Below are 17,998 nucleotides of genomic sequence, written 5' to 3'. Positions count from 1 at the left end.
GCTCATTGTTTGGAGTTGTAATAGAGCCAGTGGTAAAGAAAAGAGAGCTATATTAAAAAAGGGGGGAAAAAAGCAGCTCCCTGATATTAATTAAAAAGTAAAACTGTCCCTGAAGATGTGCCTGCTTTTTATTTAATGCTTTTCAGCAAAGATAATTAAGACTTGAGGCTATATGGGAGAAGTATTAAACAGGAAGAAAATCCTCTTCAATACAGCGAAGACTTAAATAAACCATAACACAAACCCCTGCTCTTTAAGATGAATCCAATGAGAGTGCCACTTCATTCCCATTTCTAAAAGTGAAGAGACAGTAAAGGTCCTGTTCATCATCACAAATTTAGGGAACGTTAAAGCTCTATTTCTAAATCTGCAGTGGACGCCATTCATTGACTGACAACCTCTGATACTAGCCCTTTCCCCAGCTCCCTGCGCCATTGCTCAAAAGGGCCTGAACAGACCTGCAAATAGCCCCCATCAACCACAACCACCAGCAGCAGCAGCAGCAGCAGCAGCAGCAGCAACACCAAACAGAACCCTGGATGCTGGCCAGTGATGGTGGAGCTCAGCCCTAGCAGGACCACAGGGAGCCTGTTGCCCTGTCCACAACGGAGTGTAAATTCCTCCACACAAACAAACAGCCAGTTGTCAGGGGTGGCTGCCCGGACAAGCTGCAGACCATGTGTGCTTGTATGTGTGTGTGTGTGTGTGTGTGTGCAGAGGGTGGAAAAAAAAAAAAAAAAGGAGGAGATTGTCGGGTTTGCAGGGGGGGGGGGCAAGGTCAAGTGTCTTCAGGGCGTCACATACAAGCTATGTAGACCGAAGAAGCCCATTTTCGACGGTATTTCCAACAAGATTAGTGCAAGGTGAAACTCCCAAGAGTACTCATGCCTTTTAATTAGATAAATACTGCTCTCTAAACAGATTACCCTGCCAATTTGACTCACCGCATCACTACTTCATGGTGGCACTGACATGAATGTGGGTAACAGCGACGTGAAGAAGTTTTAGGAAGAAGTACGATAAAAGGGGAAACTGGCAGTGAATACTAAACATTAATCCTGCATAGTGTGCTCTTTAATCAGCTACTGTGATGTTACCTTATATTATTGTTGTGCAATATCAGTTCTCACATAATAGCTGTGTCGTGATGTAATCATTATTGTGGGCCATGTAGTTCCCATCCGTTACAGTAAATACTTGCCTGTTCGACCAAGTCTGCAGATGTGGCACGCCGACACCAGCCAGCTAAACATCCGATTCGATAAAACAATTAACACACGGTCACATTATTGGAATTTTCACAGACAGCATCCGAACTGAATCTGCTTCACAGACGTCCTGGAGCAGACATCACATCCGACAGGACGCGTGTCTCTCTTTTGTTCATTAACAGAATATGAACACAGGGGTCGTCTCTTAAAAAACAAACAAAAAAAAAAAAAAAACAATGTAAAGTTTTTCTTTTGGTACTCTCTTCTTCAAGGGGACAGCAACAAGATTTGGCTTGTTTTTTTTATTCGGGACGGTCTAAATCAAATCTATAAATTAAGTTACCACATTAGTCAAAATCAAATGAAGATGATCCATCTGACAAATGGACATCTGGAAATGTGGCGTGTTGGCGTGCCTGAGGGATTCTGGGTAACCAGTTTGTTTTATTTTATTTGTACATGTTTCATTTTATTTTCTCGTTTCATTTTCTGTGAGGTATTGAAAGCACTTTGAGATAACGTCATAGACAAACTCCAGAAAATAAACCCTTCAACTTAAAGTTTAAAACTAAGCAACAAAAGCAAGGAAACCCTTTAACACCTACAAAGTCTTTTTGTTTCAGCAGATCCACAACAGATGGTTGATTTTTTTTTTTTTTTTATCTTTGGTAAAGGTGCTCTATGCACAACAATATGCTTACAGCTCTACATGTTGTGATCTACTGTTAATACTGAAGAGAGGAAACACGTTTGCTCTTCAGGGAGTTGACAGCAGAGTATGGAATGTTTGAATTCCTCCTAGTCTGGTCCATCTCTAAGAAATCTATTAAATAAGCATTAAAGAGACACACAAATAGACAGCACCCACATGATAATTGGCTTCCTATGGACACAGATAAAGCTACAGCATTATACTTACTTAGAATACTTAATTAAAATGAATATCAAAGCGGTTTAAGACCACTGAAATACCAGGAGGCTTTTTAAATCTCAAGGTTTCATTGAAGGGTCGTTAATCCTACAGACTCCAAACTAACCATGATGCATCACATAATTGGTGAATATTTGCCTTATTAACGAGTACAAAATAAAGTTGCATAAAAAGGTCTCGGAAAGGTTAACACAGAACATTCACTGCTGGAGTTCAGCTTTTAAAACCCTGTGCCCCCGTGTGTAATATCTTATTAGATTAGCTTGGCCCTGAATTCGTTTCTTATGGACTAGTTCACCGGCGGAGTGAAAGCAGCTCCCAGTTTGTCTTCCCTGCCCTCAACAGGCCAGTTTATATTATTTATCCGTTTGATCTAACCTTTATTTTGAAAGAACGACGTCAGTTTGGCGCGTGACGTCATTCCATTTTTTATTACATTTCCTCTGCGTACCTGGCTGACATTCCACACATTACTCAAAAGGTACAATGAGACATGTCACACATCACAAAGAGCCTCGCTGGCAGTCGCTAGCCTTCTGTGGTAACTTCCCTTGAAACATTCAAAAAATGCTTGTGGTCTGAACAAAGAAACTGACATTAAATTAGCCAAAAGTTAGCTTGGGGGGGGGGGGGGGGGGGGTTGCTTCTCTGTGAGATGTGTTTCCTTCTGTGGGAGAGGACAAGTAACAGGGAGGAAACATGGTTACTGGCGGATACAAACATTGGGAGCAGAATGTTTCCAGTTGGGTTTTGCCAACACAAAGGATCCAAGAGTCTGATCCAGAATGAGAGAGTAAGCTGTGGGCTCTGTCCAGTATGATCTGATGCTCAGTGGTGGTGAATGGAGTGGGTGTGATCCATGTAATAACAAGTCCTCTTTCCCCCGGGGAAGTTACCAAAACAATAGCTCTGCTGGTGTACCGGACCGTCATCATAACACCAAGCTTCCCAGCTGAGCAGAATGGCCGTATCCAACATCACCCTAGAATGAAAACGCTTACAGTTTCTCCTCAACAGTTTCTGTTACAGTGAGGGCTCAGAGGCGGGTTGAGGTCTCGGGGGGCCTGGCTTGATGCTGCCATGTTGAGTAGAAGTTTGTTTTCAGGCTGCTATGGACTATCACATATGTACGGAAAACTCTACAGAAAACAATATTTTGCAGATGTGTTTTGCCCAGCATACGACCTCACCTTCAGACTCTCAGCACTGACTGCAGCATGTGTGACATAGAAACTGAGCACTGCTGATGGTCTGCTCTTGAACCGGTTGACTAATGAACACTGGGGGGAAAAAAAGTATAACTAAAGTATACTTTGTAAAGAATACAGTCTTTTAGGTGACATTTATAAAAAAAATAAAAAAAAGTGAGGATTCAATCCCACCAGTTTGTCCAGAATGAGCTGCATGCTCTAATGTGACTCAGAGCTCCAAGAGAAAGAGAACTTTAGGTGAATGTCGGAAAGGTTCGATTTGAATAGACGCTAAAACCACACAAAGGATATTAGTTTAGGAGGCGTCCACAAGGAGTATGGAAAACGCAACCTAGTCCAGATGATGCACAAGGTACACCAACTTGTTTGGATTTATTAGCATAACTAAATCAGTTATTGCTATTTCATAAAAGAAGGGGGAAACAAAACCTTCTGCAAAATCCATTTCCAAATCAGTTGCTAGTTGTGATCTCTTGACTTAACTCTGTGCTGCAGTCCAACCTTGAAACGGCTTTACCCGTCTTAAGCCCATGTTGACAATTTGTGTCACACACGGCAGAGGAAAATGCCACAGAACTGGTTTTCTATACAAAAGGGGCTTTATCTGTGCGTGCATGCTAAATTGCTGGGAAGTATCTTGTGGGGTGCCACACAGATCAAATTTTCCAAGAAACTAAGGGGTTCAAAAAAAAAAAAAAAGTTTAATTTAGGGCATAAAGAATGAACCTTTTTAAGAACAGATTCCCTGTAGAGGAAGCTTGCATCACTTGAGTAAACCAGAGACATAGACTAACTGATTTGGGAGGACAATACTTTGCTTCTAGGTTTAGCTTTTTTTTTTTTTTTTTCTCCTTTTCCTGGAACAGGGCAGCTAAAGGTAGGATGAGGTCGGCTATTTGTGGGATGGGATATTTCAGAACCTCACAAGTAAAAGCTGTCACTCATAAGGTCAACCAACCTGTCAGATACTCAGAAATAAGAAAAGGTGAAGCATGGCTGTCGTCAGACTGGAGGCTTTAAAAGAGAAATGTAAGCATTCCTTAAAGGAAAATATTGAATTGTATACCTTAAAAAACACACGTCTAGATTATAATTAGCCTTATACCATAATTATTTTGCTTGCAGGTCCAATCCATCACAGTACAAAGTATAAGTGATGATGTTACTCAGCATATTATCAAATGGCTTTTCCTATTTCCTGTGAGGGACGTGGCTAGAAGCCCCATAATACTTATTAATCCCCCTCCAAAGAGCGCTCGCATAACTGGATTAATTCTGGCAGTAAATTGCCCAAAACAATACCCTCACTCCAGGAAGGGCCAGGAAGTATAATCTCTGGACTCTGCAGTGGCAACACGAGTGTTTTGGAAAAAGTTCAGTGTTTAAAGATCCAGTGAATTTATTTTTTTAATTGGAAATGGGCGTGAGTATGAGTGAAACATGGTCTACCTGTCCCATACTCTACACCAGGGATGGGGCAACTTTGGTCACAGCAAGGGGCCACATTCATTTAATTCTCACTGCCAGAGGGCCAAATTGTAGTATACAAAAAAACGATTACAGTCAATTTTTTTCTCCAATTTAACTCAACATCTACCAGTGATCAAATATTATTCTGGACATATTTCTGGTTTTCATGATTTCATGGCATATTTCATCATGTTGAATTAATTGATATGTAAAAATTGACCTGAGGGCCACGTTGAGGGTTGATGGGGGGGCCGCATGTGGCCCCGGGGCCGCCAGTTGCCCACCCCTGCTCTACTCTGTAAAACACTGTTTTCCCAACATGAACCAACTTTTCAGAATAGTGTCCCTTCTGTTTGGTTCTGTGTCAAATACCAAGGGACGAATTTAAAAAAAGAAGAAGCCGACAATATTTTATTAAATACAACGCCATCTCATTAAGTGTTAAGCTACCTGTATACATGAATAACCCGACTCTTCAATGAAAAGTGGGATTTTTCACTAAATACCCTTAAAAAAAGACAGTAACGTTATACGGCTCGTTTAGGATTTCGACACATCCCCGGCGGACGGGGTGACTAGAAACCGTACAGAGTCACAACACCGCCCGGGTAGGATGTTAACTTGCCAAACGCGGTGAACTTAACCTAGCTCAAGAGAAAGAAGATGCTTCCTTTACACTACAGATAATGGGGCTAATGTTAGCTGTGATAAGCAGCCTTTTTAGTGATTTAACGGCGGATATACACTGTCGGTTAAACACACGTCAAGCGAACAAGCGGAGGATCACATACCAATCACCTCGTGTAGCTCATAATCATCTTTGTTGATGGACCAGGGTTGAGAGCTCAGGTCCTCCGACATGGCTGAGGAGTCTGCTGGGGCCGTGCAATACGTGAAACGATGGCGAATCCAAAGACTGTCCGTAAAAAGAAGTCAAAGTAATCCAAACAGGACCAACAAGGGCGACACTTCCCCTTCTTTGAGAATCCTGCAGCACTCCTGTCATTCCCAAAGTTTGACACTAGCCTAGCAGCCCCGCCTACCGCATTCCGACTGAGCAAATATGGACCCCTCTGGCAGACATATTGGATGTGGCACGCAAAGACCGCGCTGTGCTTCAGTTATTTTTATTTTATTTTTTATTTGTCAATTTTATTTCATTCAACAAAAAAAAAAACAATAAAGTTAAGAAAAACAAACAAACATAAAATCTCAACTTTTGAATGAAAAGGAGCAGAAAGAAGATTAATCTTATAATATCTGCCCCTCTTTTACAAAACATTAATTAAAACAAAACAGAACACTTAATTCAAAAACAATTTAAATTAAATTGTAAGTAAGTCCTCCTTAACAAATTCAATATACACTGTACAAAGTATATCACAATACATTTTTGCTACAGCATCACGAAACAAAACAGTATCTCACTGACATATTTCCACATATTTATTCAACAAACTGGCTTTAATTTTTCTTTTAAATATCATGTTTGATTTTGATTCTGTAAGTTTCTCTGTTGAGATTGTTCCATAAACCGATTTCCTTTCACAGTAAAACAACTTTCCCTCAATTTGGTTCTGAATCTCGGTTTATTAAAGATCTGTGTTCCTTTTAAATTATAACGGTATGTATAAAGTAAATCACAATTAACACTTGTGGCTTATTGACTGGACTCTGAGCAGACACTACCAGACATCAGAGCTTTACTGTTATGCACGTTAACTTCAAAAGCATTTAGGAATATCGCATTTAGTGTGACTTTGAATTATGTCTCTTAGTTTTTATTTGTGAAGTCACAAAAAAACGTTGTTTCATACAAGATACCCTAAAATAATTCCGCCACACTCTTTATGGCGGTCAGACTACCGGGTCTTTTTTTACCCAGGTCGAAGTCTAGAAGGATATTGTATTTCTGCTACACCACATATATTGTCCTCTTCCTTTTTTGTTACTCGGATTAATATATCTGATGCCAAGCTCCTACCGGCCCAATAAACATTACTTTTGAATAGTACTTTCATCGGCTGAAGTTGCTACCTGACAGAATGAAGTCAGGGTGAAAAAAAACATATTTAACTTCTGCGTGAAAAGAGGCGTGTTGCTACGGAAACATCATGTCCTCTGATTGGACACGACCACGTACGCTGCTCTGTGATTGGATGTAGATGTGTTCACTGTAAATGTACAGAGGGGCACTTTCTAACACGAGGTACATTGCACAATCGCGACGCTTGCTGGAGAACAACATCACATCCTTTTAACCAATGTACATACGCTCTATAAATAAAATCAGACGTGCACTTGAAAATACAATTTATTAAATGGAGAACACTTTAAACCATTTATACAATACGGATGACATTTGAAAAAAAAATACATTATCACAGATAATTAAATGTCAGACCTTAAGGTGACTTTAAGATATAAAAGCTCAGTGCAGGTGTCAACAGTGAAACTGAGCATGTGAAAGTATCACAATCAAAATATCTCTTCCTCTTCCTCTTGAGCTGCATGTTCATCAAGAGGTTGACTCATAAAAGGAAGTAACCCTAAAAATAAAAAGACACAGCCCTTCACAGAGCAGTTAGTACGTTTTCTGTAAAAAAAAAAAAAAAAAAAAAAAAAAAGATTCTCTTCTCAAATGACTAATACTTAAAAAATAATAAGAAAATGTGCAGTCAGAACTTTGCTAGTACTTGGTGCACTTGAGTAGCTAGAGTTCTGTATGAATAACATTGAGAAATCAATCTTTTTAATAGAAAACACAAATAGAAGCATTATATTATATACTGCATATACACATAAAAAGTGAATTGAGAAACCAGCAGGATAGGGCTCACAAGCAACAATGTTCGGCACTTGTACTTACTGGCAATTGTCCCACATTCTCTTTTATGGAATATAAAGGCACATGTAAAAATGCAATTAACATTTTAGTCCATGATTAGGGAAGTGCGAGAGCTTTGGCCAGCCGCTTCCAGAACCAGGTCTGTGTGCAAGGCCGGGTGTAGTCACATACTGTGAGGAAGCGTAAAATGCTTGGGAATGGCTTTTTCATTTGCTTGTAAACCACTGGGATAAGACGTTTATTTCGGGCTCCTGTAACAGCAAAAAAGAAGAAACATTTAGCTGCATTTATTAAAGGGTAATCTATGGTCAACAGGGTACACCGTGCACAGCCTAAACACGCTCCCAGGTTCTCACGGTTGCAGGATCAAATAATGAAAAAACAGAAGCCCGTGGCACACTGAAAATAACTTTACTATATTTTTACTGTGCGCGAACAACTCAGTGATTGTGCTGGACGAACCTGAAGAAGCTACAGGTGAAACGCGTTGTTCGCGCACAATAAAAATATAGTAAAGTTATTTTCAGTGTGCCACAGACGTTTATTAATCAGAAAACAAGTGCTGTTTAACATAAGAGACTCTACTTTACCAGGACAGAGGCTGAGAGCAAACTTGGTCTGAAAGTCACAGGCATCGCTGTCAAGGTATTCATCAGAAATGACCACCACCATTCTTTTGCACCTGCAGAGATTACGCATGTATTAGAATTGTTGCAAACTCATTTAGGGTCAAGGTTCATTTTCAGAAAGTGGGACAGGTTGTCTTAGACTTATTATTGGCAGGTCTTCTATATTACATTGAAATTAAACTCTGCTATTAGGCAAACAAACCTTTAAGTAATTTGTGTGAACTTTACATTTTATGTCCACACAGATTTATTGATAAGAGTCAAAGATAGTGATCCACATTTTGTGGGTGGCACACATCCTGTGATAACAATCACATCTTCATGACTTTTGAAGAGGTACTGTGTGTTTCATCAGAATAAGAAATACAAAGTAGTTCTGATAATAAGCCATAGATAAAAAGCCAGCGAAACCAATGTGCCTTTGCTCAGGCTGAACTACCTGCTTAAACCGATAAATCAAAGTTACAGGAGGCTACACCTGCCCCTTGTGTCAGTGTTTTTTAAATCAGTTTTTTTTCTTGTTGGATTAAAAGTAAAAGAAAAAAATAACAGAAATACAGAAAAACAGAGTAATCACTTGTGAATACCACACCTCTTCTCGATAAGTTCACTCGTGATCGTCCACACACAGGAGCCCGGGAGGACATCTCGGTCAAACACACACAACTTCAGCTTGTGATCTGTCTGCTCCAACTGCCGGATCATCTCATGGACAAAGTCAAAGTCACTCTGGCAGTAGCAGATGAAGGCATCAAACAGCTCAGGAGCACCTGCAGTCAATAACGATTCATTTAAATCAGCAACACAACTATTTCCATCCTTATATGGTCAAATGGATTTCAAAAGAACTAGACTATATTCTACAGAAACATAATAACAACATCGCTCTCTGTGTAAGGTAGTAAAGATGGGTTCTCAATTTTTACCGCCGCTTATTATGTCTAACCAGAAGAAATGTATTCTGGTCTAAGAGGGGCTGTATATCCTAAAGGCAGCTCTACGATTACTTGTTCAAAAGCAGTGATTATTAACGTTGTGCTAAATCATAATACAGTATGTGTTTCTGATGTAATTAACGCAAGCTGCAAAAGGTTGACTCAGTTGCGTTGGTTTAGTTTATGAAAAGTTTACAAGTAAAGCTTTTGCAAAAAATACCGACCTTCTGGGTCATCCTCAAGGGTGATACCGATCCTCTCTGGGGCAGGCCGAGGGAGACAGCTGTCGACTTCGTGAACCTGAACAGGGGGCTCGGCCTTCTTCTTAAGACTCTCACAATATTTTCTCACGTCCTCGTCTGGTACAACAGAGATGCGTATGAACAAACACAAACACACAAGTTAACATGCAGTAAAGTGGGAGTTGGTGTCACTGAAATACGTAGCCTACAAATTCAGCTCGAGTTGAATATTATCGTCAGCTTTTGATTACACTAAAAACAACCTCAATTTGGGTAAATGTTATTTCATACATGCTGAATCATGTGTGGACATACTTTTTTTTTTTTTAGTAATAAGAGAATTCAGCTTGTCAACATTTAGGTCACTGTTATAAGCTTACTTTTCCATACCATGTGTTTTAATGATACAATACGATGCAAACTATGTTACTTTAATGATGGCTATTATCGAAAAGTGAAGTAAAAGGAAACAAAACTACAGATTTTCAGTCATATTTTAACCCAAAACTGCTCCAAAGGAAGAGAAAACGATATCAAGGCACCAACACTTTTCCCGTGCATTTTTGCAACTTGGACAGTATCAGGAGTATGCATGCAACTTTTGGTAATGAAAAACTACAAAATGCCCCAAAGTGTGCCTGTATGACTTCTACTAGTGTTGCCTTTATATCTAAACATGTATCAGATATATCGTATGGAAGTCTAAAAATCTAGTATCGCCACAAGCTATTATTGTGAACATAGTTAAGAAATCATTTCTTTATGTAGCCTACAGGAGTTGAGTTCAGCTTTAAATGCATTATTATGCTTTATTATGCATGTAATAAGAAATGTGTCTTAAACTGACCTATCAAAGGACGCAGATCCTCCACAATGTCTTTCCTCTCATTCTCGGTCAGAATAGACAGCAGCTTCCCTACTGTCGCATCCGTGGATCGAGCCTGCCAGTCGTCCAGAACCGTTTTTGTCGGACTTTTTGACCTTTCAAAGTTCTTTATCTCCAGGTACGAGTAGCCCACGGCCTCTGCAACAGCCGTCCAGTCCGCAGCCACTGTGTTTTTGGGGTTCAGATAAAGTCCCAGCTTGTTCCTCACGGTAACGTTCAGGGCGATGAGGGGGACGGACATGAGGTGCGAGTCGACACACTCCATGTTTGAAAAGCAACGAGGAACTACGACGTCGGGGGCATGGAAAGTTTGTTGTGAAGAAATGAGTTCACCTGACGAGAGAACACGGAAGTGATGTCAACTGGTCTACACGCGGATTGCGTCACACGTGGGAGGAGAGACGCCACCCGGCTCTTTCCTAGAAGTGTAAGGTCGTTTATTAACTTCCATTATTGTATTTTGGCGACCAGGAAGAAAACTTCCCTTTTATTTACGTGTGAAATGCGTTGTAACACAAGAAAGTGGAGGTGACGTAACCGAAATGAGTGTTGTATTATATCCGTTGCCTTTTGTTTCTTTGTCAAAGCTGAAACAGAAAGCTGTGCATCCTTCCTTTACAAATATTAACTGTAACTCTTCAATTAACTTTTCAATATTCAGTATCATATTGAGTTCTAATTTCATATAAAAAAAAAAAAAAGCACATCACAAGACACAAACTGTGAAAGTGAAGGCACGGTCATAAATATGCAAAACTGCAAAAGTTTAATTAAAAAAAAAAAAAAGCAACATCAGATATTTTCCTGAACAAAAATAATAAACTTAGATGATAAACATTGCCTCAAAACCACAAGCTCAAAGTTCCAGGTATCTAATTCACCGAACTAAAAACCACAGTGGCTTTTAGAGTTACTTCAGGGTAACAGGAAACATGAGTGCGTACGAGGTGCTCAATGAGCACTACTTGGTGGCCCATATAGCTAAGTATGCAAGTGTGAGAGGGACCATGCATTTCCCTTAAATCCTCATTAGACTACTTCCCTCTGTGCATCACATGTTTTACAGCAGCAGTCCAGGTTGTTGTGTCACTGAAGCTTCTGTCCATGAGGCATACTGCAGTGTGTGCTCAGCTTTTGCTTGGAGGCAGATCACAGGTTTTTGCTCTTTGAGAAGTAGAAATCAATGCCTCTGTCTCGATGTTGTTTTGGAGTGTGAGACGGGCCTTTCTTTCCTCTTGGTGAAGGCCCCGCTCCACTCTGGAAAGGAAGCAACACAAAAATTAGCTGTCACTTTTTAAATAAAATAACAGAAACAATGGAGGCATCACTGAAAGTCCAAATCAAAAGCTGTTGTTTTTTCACAGTAACAATTTTAAAGTAACTGATTGCCACTGATGGAAGAAGTTTCTGTAAACCTAAGCAATGCACGGAAACTGCAGTGTCAAAATACTCCAAGCTCTGCACTGAAACTTCTCCTTAAACAAAGTGTTATCAGAAAGAAGCACTTGACATTTTAAAGTCTTTGACTAGCTCTGCACAACAATTGTTAATTGAGTCATATATGATTACATTACTATAAATTACATTATGACGTAAAACTCCTGGGATGAACTTTAGGGTTTTGTCACTAATGGCGCCCCTTGTGGATGAAGTGTAAATCTCTCTGCTGATGTCTTCCTGAACATATGAAAGTCGTGTTTTCTGACAAAAAAAAAAAATCCCATCTTCTTTTTTTAACTGTCTAATGCGCAGCTCTCAATCAATCCTTGGAATGGAAAAAAAGGCTTTTCTGCAGCTGGCTGTTAACCACCTAGCTCACTGCAGGGGTAAGAGGCGTGTCGAATAACTACATCAGTCTTGTTGCTGATGGTCTAGTTTGCTTTGGTAGGTCATATAGAGGCATTAGTGTTAATATCAGTCTGACTTAAAAACTCCTCATTGTAGCTTTTACTATTTTCAAACACTCCAATTGTTCCTCACTCATGGGTTGAAAAAAAAGGACCAAAAAAAAGTCTGCAATATAAATAAGTTTTCAGGGTTTAGGATTTTCTGTCAGCATTTATTTTTGTAAATTTTAGATAAATTGATGTCATTGAATAATTTGTTAAACTGTCAGGAAGTCTAGAGAACTTCTAAAAGTTTGAAATCAAATTAATCCAGACCATCCCGTTCTTTGTAAAAGCTAAAAGGGTTTCACCAGTTAAACAATTAACAATACTTTTGTTTTGTATATGATAGGTACATTACCTTTGTTTGTAACAAACCATAAAAAAAGTTTTTACACCAGCAGCACGCAGACATACGACACACTTCCTTTTTCTAAAACACCCACCGGTTTCTTGTTAACGTGTCTGCTCCACTCAGGCGCCATGACGACGGGGGTGGGGTACGTTTCACCGAGGGACACCTGAGCGCGTGACAGCGCCGCACTGCTGAGGGTCCAGGGTGCGTGCGCGTCTGCTCCCCTGATGCCCTGCAGCTCAGGAACCCACTGGCGCACATAGTCACCCTGCAGCAGAGGCAGTTTCATCACCACCACGTGACAGCAGTACAGTCACAAAAAAGACGGGCCTCAGACTTTTTGTGTACTTTTTTTGCAAACATTAAAACGCTCCAGACAAAATGTCTCACATGTCCATTTAACCTACATTGCTGTCATAGTCCAGGCCTTGCTTGATCATGTTGAACTTGCGGTTTTCTCTGGGGTCGTTTCCTATGCCAGCGCTGTATAACCAGTTGCCATAGTTGCTGCAGACATCGTGGTCAATCTGTGGAGGTATATACAAAATTAATCCATTCTGCAATAAAATCTACTTTATAGTTCATTAAAAATTGCTGAAACTATACATTAAATATGTGCTGTTGTGTCCATAATTATATCCTAAAAATATATTTTTAACAATTCAAACACTCCAAGCAGATTTTGAAACCCGGGCCTCGACTAATTACCAGAAGATACTCAAACCACTCGGCTCCCATCCTCCAGTCCAGGCCCAGGTCCTTAGTGAGAAAGCTTGCAACGTTTTGCCGCCCCCTGTTGGACATGAAGCCCGTCAATGCCAGCTCTCTCATGTTGGCGTCCACAAAGGGCACTCCTGTGCGCCCCTCTGTAATTAGAAATGAGACATATAACGCACCTCTTAAGATACCGCTTGTGTGTTTAAATAAAGAGCAGTTTATGAACAATGAGGAGTAAAAGGTGCAAACCTTTCCATGCGTTGAAAAGCTCCTTGTCCTTTTTCCATGGAATAGATTTGTCTTGAAGTCCTGGTAAAAAGGTAAAAATGTACTTTGAGTTTGAATTGCCAGTGATGGAAGAAGTATTCATGTAAAGGTTGGAGAGATTTGAAAACTTGAACTTGTCTGACCTTTGATTTGAAACAGTCTGTTTCCGTACTTGACAGCCACAAACTTGAAGTAATCCCTCCACAAAAGCTCAAAAATGACCCTGAAAGACCCAGAGAATGTCTCATATTATTTGGGTGTAGCTATTGGCCTGTAATAAAATATGTAATGTACCTATCATTAACATTAAGACAACAGATTAACATATAGCTTTCCAATATCAGCTACAGAGACAGCAGTGGGATTGCGCACAGCAGCATGAGGTTGGAGATGGAGGGATCCATTTATTTTGAGTTTCTGTGTAAAGTAACATTTACAGAAGAGGTTTTTTTTTTTTTTTAACGTAGTGCTTGCTTTTGCGGGAGATGTAAGATGTTTCATATTTTGTGTGCATGTTTTTTGTGATTGCATGTGGAGTTCCAGGAACTGTGTTTGTGCAGCAGTGAAATACTGTAACTCCAAACTCACCAGTACGTGCTCTGGTTGGCTGTTCGCTCCCTTTCATACTGCTGGAGCTGATGATAAATATACCTGGGTGAAATGCAACCCATCGCCAACCTGGAGGATTGCCAGGGGGAGCAGCATTAGAGATGTATTTATAGGACTGAGTAAGATGGAACATTAAATTGTAGTAGGCATTCAGTAGTAAACTAAATGATAGAATAAAACTCACCAGGGTGCAAATTTAGTGGAATAATCCACACCCATCAAGCCATTACGAGTCTCCTTGTAAGTTGCCACCGCATTCTACAAAACATACAACATACACAGTCTTTATTACACCTACAGAACATACAAGTTAAATGTATTGTCATTAAGAAAACAGCAGCCACTTCAGAGTTGTGATTGATGTTGTACTTACAGTGTCCCAGAAATAGTGCTTGAGTCTGGCCAGAGCCGGACTCTCACCACCACTGCAGGGGAAGGCCGAGCGAGGATCACTCATAGGCTCTATGAGAAAATAACAAGAGAAGCATTTCAGCGTCAGACTCGTTTCATACATGCTGAATACTCCCTCATGTACATTTAGACACACTGAGCCATAAAAGCGCAATCATATACGTGGATATCAGTGGGCTCGCTTGCTGGCATTTAATGAGGAAAATCTGTGCGCAGCAGTTTGCCTATTGAATTCTGAAATGCAAGCAATGTGGTTTGACTCAATAAAGGCACTGCATAAAAATGAGCATTTTATGCCTCCCACTTGCAAACAGCATGTAAAGGCATTTCTGCAAAAGCCAATTTAATAAGCACATCAAATAAGAACGTGATAAAACGAGGCTCGTAAAAAGTGTACTTGATGTTACAGATGCACCACGGAGACACAAAGGCAAAGTGCAAGATACGTTAAGGATAAGGATCCCAGGGAGTGTTTTTTCTGTTGAGAAGACATTTAAAGGATATGTCTATGACCACTGTTGAAAAGAACTGGTTCAAAAGTTAAAAAAGTTTTTTTCACTGACATCTATGTTCAGACCAGATTTCACAGTGAAACCGGCTTCTGTTACTAGATTCATCACACACACAGATTTTTAAGATCCAGCTCATATTTACAGCAGCTAAAGTTATTTTGTAAAACGAGAAGAGCATTACAGTCACCAACGACGAAAAAAAATAAATGTACGCAGGAGTAGTAGACCTGTGGCAAATTCACAAAGACCCATTTTTTAATTTTGATGCTCTTCTTCACCTTCAGCCATCGATCGTTCTGTAAACCCCTGCTCCTGTCAGGTGTCTAATAACTACGTCAGCACCCAGGGGTCTTTCTGTCTATAGCTGTAGGGCTTAGGTACCAGCAAATGTGCAATCTTTATTTTCTTCTGAGGAGGAGAATGTTTAAAACTGCTGTCTTTTCCGAAGTCTCCAAATCTCCCTTTTAACATTTGAACAGCCTAGAAAGCGCTGTATATTTATTTCATGAACAATAAAATGGATTGAAACCACCCACTGCTGCATCATGATTTTGGACAATTTGATGCAACAAATATCATTTCCATCGCCCTTACGACGCTCAAATGAACAATTCATCAGGTTTTTAAAACAGAAATGGGTTTGTGACACATTGGTGTTATAACAATATTTTAACCGGTTGAAAACGGATGAAAAGAGGTCTTGGATGAACCGACCCAATTCATTTTTTTTGGTCCAACAAAATGTCGAAGTTGACAACGATGTCGTTAGTACTCACTGGGTAGACTCACCTGTTTGTAGTAGGTCCTCTGCTGTAGGGATAGCGCCCTCCTCCAGCCCTTGGGGGAGGGGCTTCAGCTGCTCAGGGGTTGGTAACAAAGGCCTCACCCTGCTCTGGGTCTCCACTGCCTTCCTGAACTGTGTGTACACATCAGGCAGTCTACCAAACAAGGAGGAAAATGTACAAGATCTTTTAAGCACTTTCTCCATTCACACGTCTCAGAGTATGGCTGGAATAAGAAATAGGATACTGGACAGAACTTGGATATTTTGTCTGAGGTGAGTCATCTCCTTTCTGACCTGGACGTGTGGGGGAACGGCAGATCATCTCTGTGGAACAACGTAGACCCCCAGCAGGTGTGGACTTTGACCTTCATCTGCGCACAGACTTCCTTCACTCTGCTCTCCACATTCAGTTCTTCTGAAGTTACCTAAAACATGCGGCAGATCTACATCAGCGTCACAAGACAGTGTACTAAAGTAGTGATAATTACAATAAGAAAACACTGTATGAAGCTACCTCTTCATGGAAAGCCACGGTGCTGACAGAGCCCAGCTGCTTGATGAGGTCGGCAACTACCTCCTCTGGCTTCCCCTGTCTAACCACCAGGTTGCTGTCACACACGCACAAAAAAGGTCCCAGTTAATACACACACAGGCAAGCTGCATCCTGGGTAGAGAGCCAAGTAATTTTCCGCCAATACAGCACACGAGTTAATGTAAAGATAAACCCCTACAGGCCCAGATGTGTCCAGGTACTTTTACATCTACAGTACATCAGCTTTATCTTGGAAGGCTGGAATCAAGGCCAGCAATGAATGCATGTAAAAGGTAAAAAAAAAAGATAAAAATCACTTTTTTAACCTGGTAAATATAATACTCTGCAAACACTGAGTTGAACTGTGTAGAAAGTCTACAATGTAAATAACGCAGCAGATACAGAAATTGGAGTCATATATCCTAGAAGATGCACAACAGCATAGTCACCTGCCCTTGTTGAGTAACGTGTTTCTGAGGTCCCTGACACTCTCCAGTAAGAAGCGCAGGCGGAAAGGTCCAGTTTTTGGCAGGTTGTAGTTGTACGTTCCAACATAATGTCTGGGATCAAAGCAGTACAGTGGGACTATGTGCTCTGCATTTCTTTGAGCCCAGTGGAAAAGCTGCACATGAAGAGATATTAAGTATGGGTCAATATTATCATCAACTCTCATACTATTATTACAGCACATTGTTAGTGGCAGCAAACTTTTATTATAGCCTTTAGACAACATTTGATTTTTTTTTACAAACTTTAAAAACAATAAAATGGCTGATGCACCAGACCTGCTGAAGTAAAATAAACAGTTAGTATTCAAAACACATGAACTTGATGTTTATTTAATGTTTCGAGTCAGCAAAAATATTTTTCATCGCCTAAATTTTAATTGAAAAGGCGTATTTTATTTTGAAAAACAGGATTTAATCTTTTTCTTTTTTTTTAAATTTAATTTCAGCCTGGAGTCCTGTTCTTTTCAAGCATGATTGCACAAAAAAAATGTCTACGAACAATATTTTTACGTGTGCAGTTGTCAAGAACTTGACGAGGCTTTTATTCTGAAATAGAATCGGAAGTGTATCTGTTGATGCTTGTAGCTAAGTGCTAAACTAGCATGAAGCGAGTAGATATTGTAAATATTAAGTAGATTGCATACTACTACATAACCTTAACTATTATTCTTGATTCCGGAATGAAAGCAACAGTTTCAAGAATAGCAAATCGTGTAAAATTGACACTTATAACTGGATGTTTTATACGTTTCATAACTGAATGGACTCGAAACAACAACAACAACAATTAATATTCTTACCTCATTGTCGTGGAGCCGCAAGTCGTTTCTCAGTAAACATATGACTGTACGGGAGGTAGACATTGTCGGCAGTAGTTTCAGTAAAAGATAGTGTCTCTGTCTCTGTTCAGGGAGCAGCGTGTTTCACTGAGAGCCTCCAGGAGAGTCACGTTTTCTAACACGACGTTACAAAACATCAGGTTTTATAAGCTCGTTGTTTAACAGCTGCTCCGAGCTGAAGGGTATACTATACAGGTTAACCAATGTACTGTAT

General features: G+C 40.1%; 3 protein-coding genes across 5 annotated transcripts in view; all 3 read right to left on the bottom strand.

Moving 5' to 3' along the window:
- The window catches only part of oxsr1b (oxidative stress responsive kinase 1b), a 38,546-nt gene extending 32,666 nt beyond the window's left edge, over positions 1-5,880 (bottom strand). Inside the window, exon 1 of one of the 3 annotated variants that reach the window (XM_061064079.1) lies at positions 5,615-5,880. In XM_061064079.1, coding sequence (XP_060920062.1) covers positions 5,615-5,684 — 70 coding nt within the window. In that variant the 5' untranslated portion in view covers positions 5,685-5,880. The remainder of the gene's footprint in view (positions 1-5,614) is intronic. The other 2 variants (XM_061064081.1, XM_061064080.1) reach the window with 2 other exon arrangements.
- A 1,240-nt stretch (positions 5,881-7,120) lies between these two features.
- Positions 7,121-10,723, bottom strand: myd88 (MYD88 innate immune signal transduction adaptor). Its single transcript, XM_061064232.1, has 5 exons — positions 10,325-10,723; positions 9,460-9,594; positions 8,893-9,070; positions 8,262-8,353; positions 7,121-7,922 (listed from the first exon to the last, which is right to left on the bottom strand). Exons 1-5 carry the CDS (start codon positions 10,626-10,628, stop codon positions 7,768-7,770), a joined length of 864 nt encoding a protein of 287 aa, XP_060920215.1. The 5' UTR covers positions 10,629-10,723; the 3' UTR covers positions 7,121-7,767.
- Positions 10,724-11,105: 382 nt separating this feature from the next.
- Positions 11,106-17,835, bottom strand: cry-dash (cryptochrome DASH). The gene is made up of 14 exons (XM_061064231.1): positions 17,746-17,835; positions 16,886-17,058; positions 16,419-16,512; positions 16,199-16,329; positions 15,910-16,058; positions 14,571-14,659; positions 14,382-14,455; positions 14,177-14,266; positions 13,732-13,811; positions 13,571-13,630; positions 13,313-13,470; positions 13,012-13,131; positions 12,696-12,872; positions 11,106-11,620 (listed from the first exon to the last, which is right to left on the bottom strand). The coding sequence occupies exons 1-14, from the start codon at positions 17,806-17,808 to the stop codon at positions 11,513-11,515; spliced, it is 1,566 nt and encodes a 521-aa protein (XP_060920214.1). The 5' UTR covers positions 17,809-17,835; the 3' UTR covers positions 11,106-11,512.
- Between the last annotated feature and the right edge of the window lie 163 nt (positions 17,836-17,998).

This window comes from Labrus mixtus, chromosome 19, assembly GCF_963584025.1.
Source record: "Labrus mixtus chromosome 19, fLabMix1.1, whole genome shotgun sequence".
Taxonomy (NCBI): Eukaryota; Metazoa; Chordata; class Actinopteri; order Labriformes; family Labridae; genus Labrus; species Labrus mixtus.
This window is presented reverse-complemented; position numbering and strand designations above follow the sequence as displayed.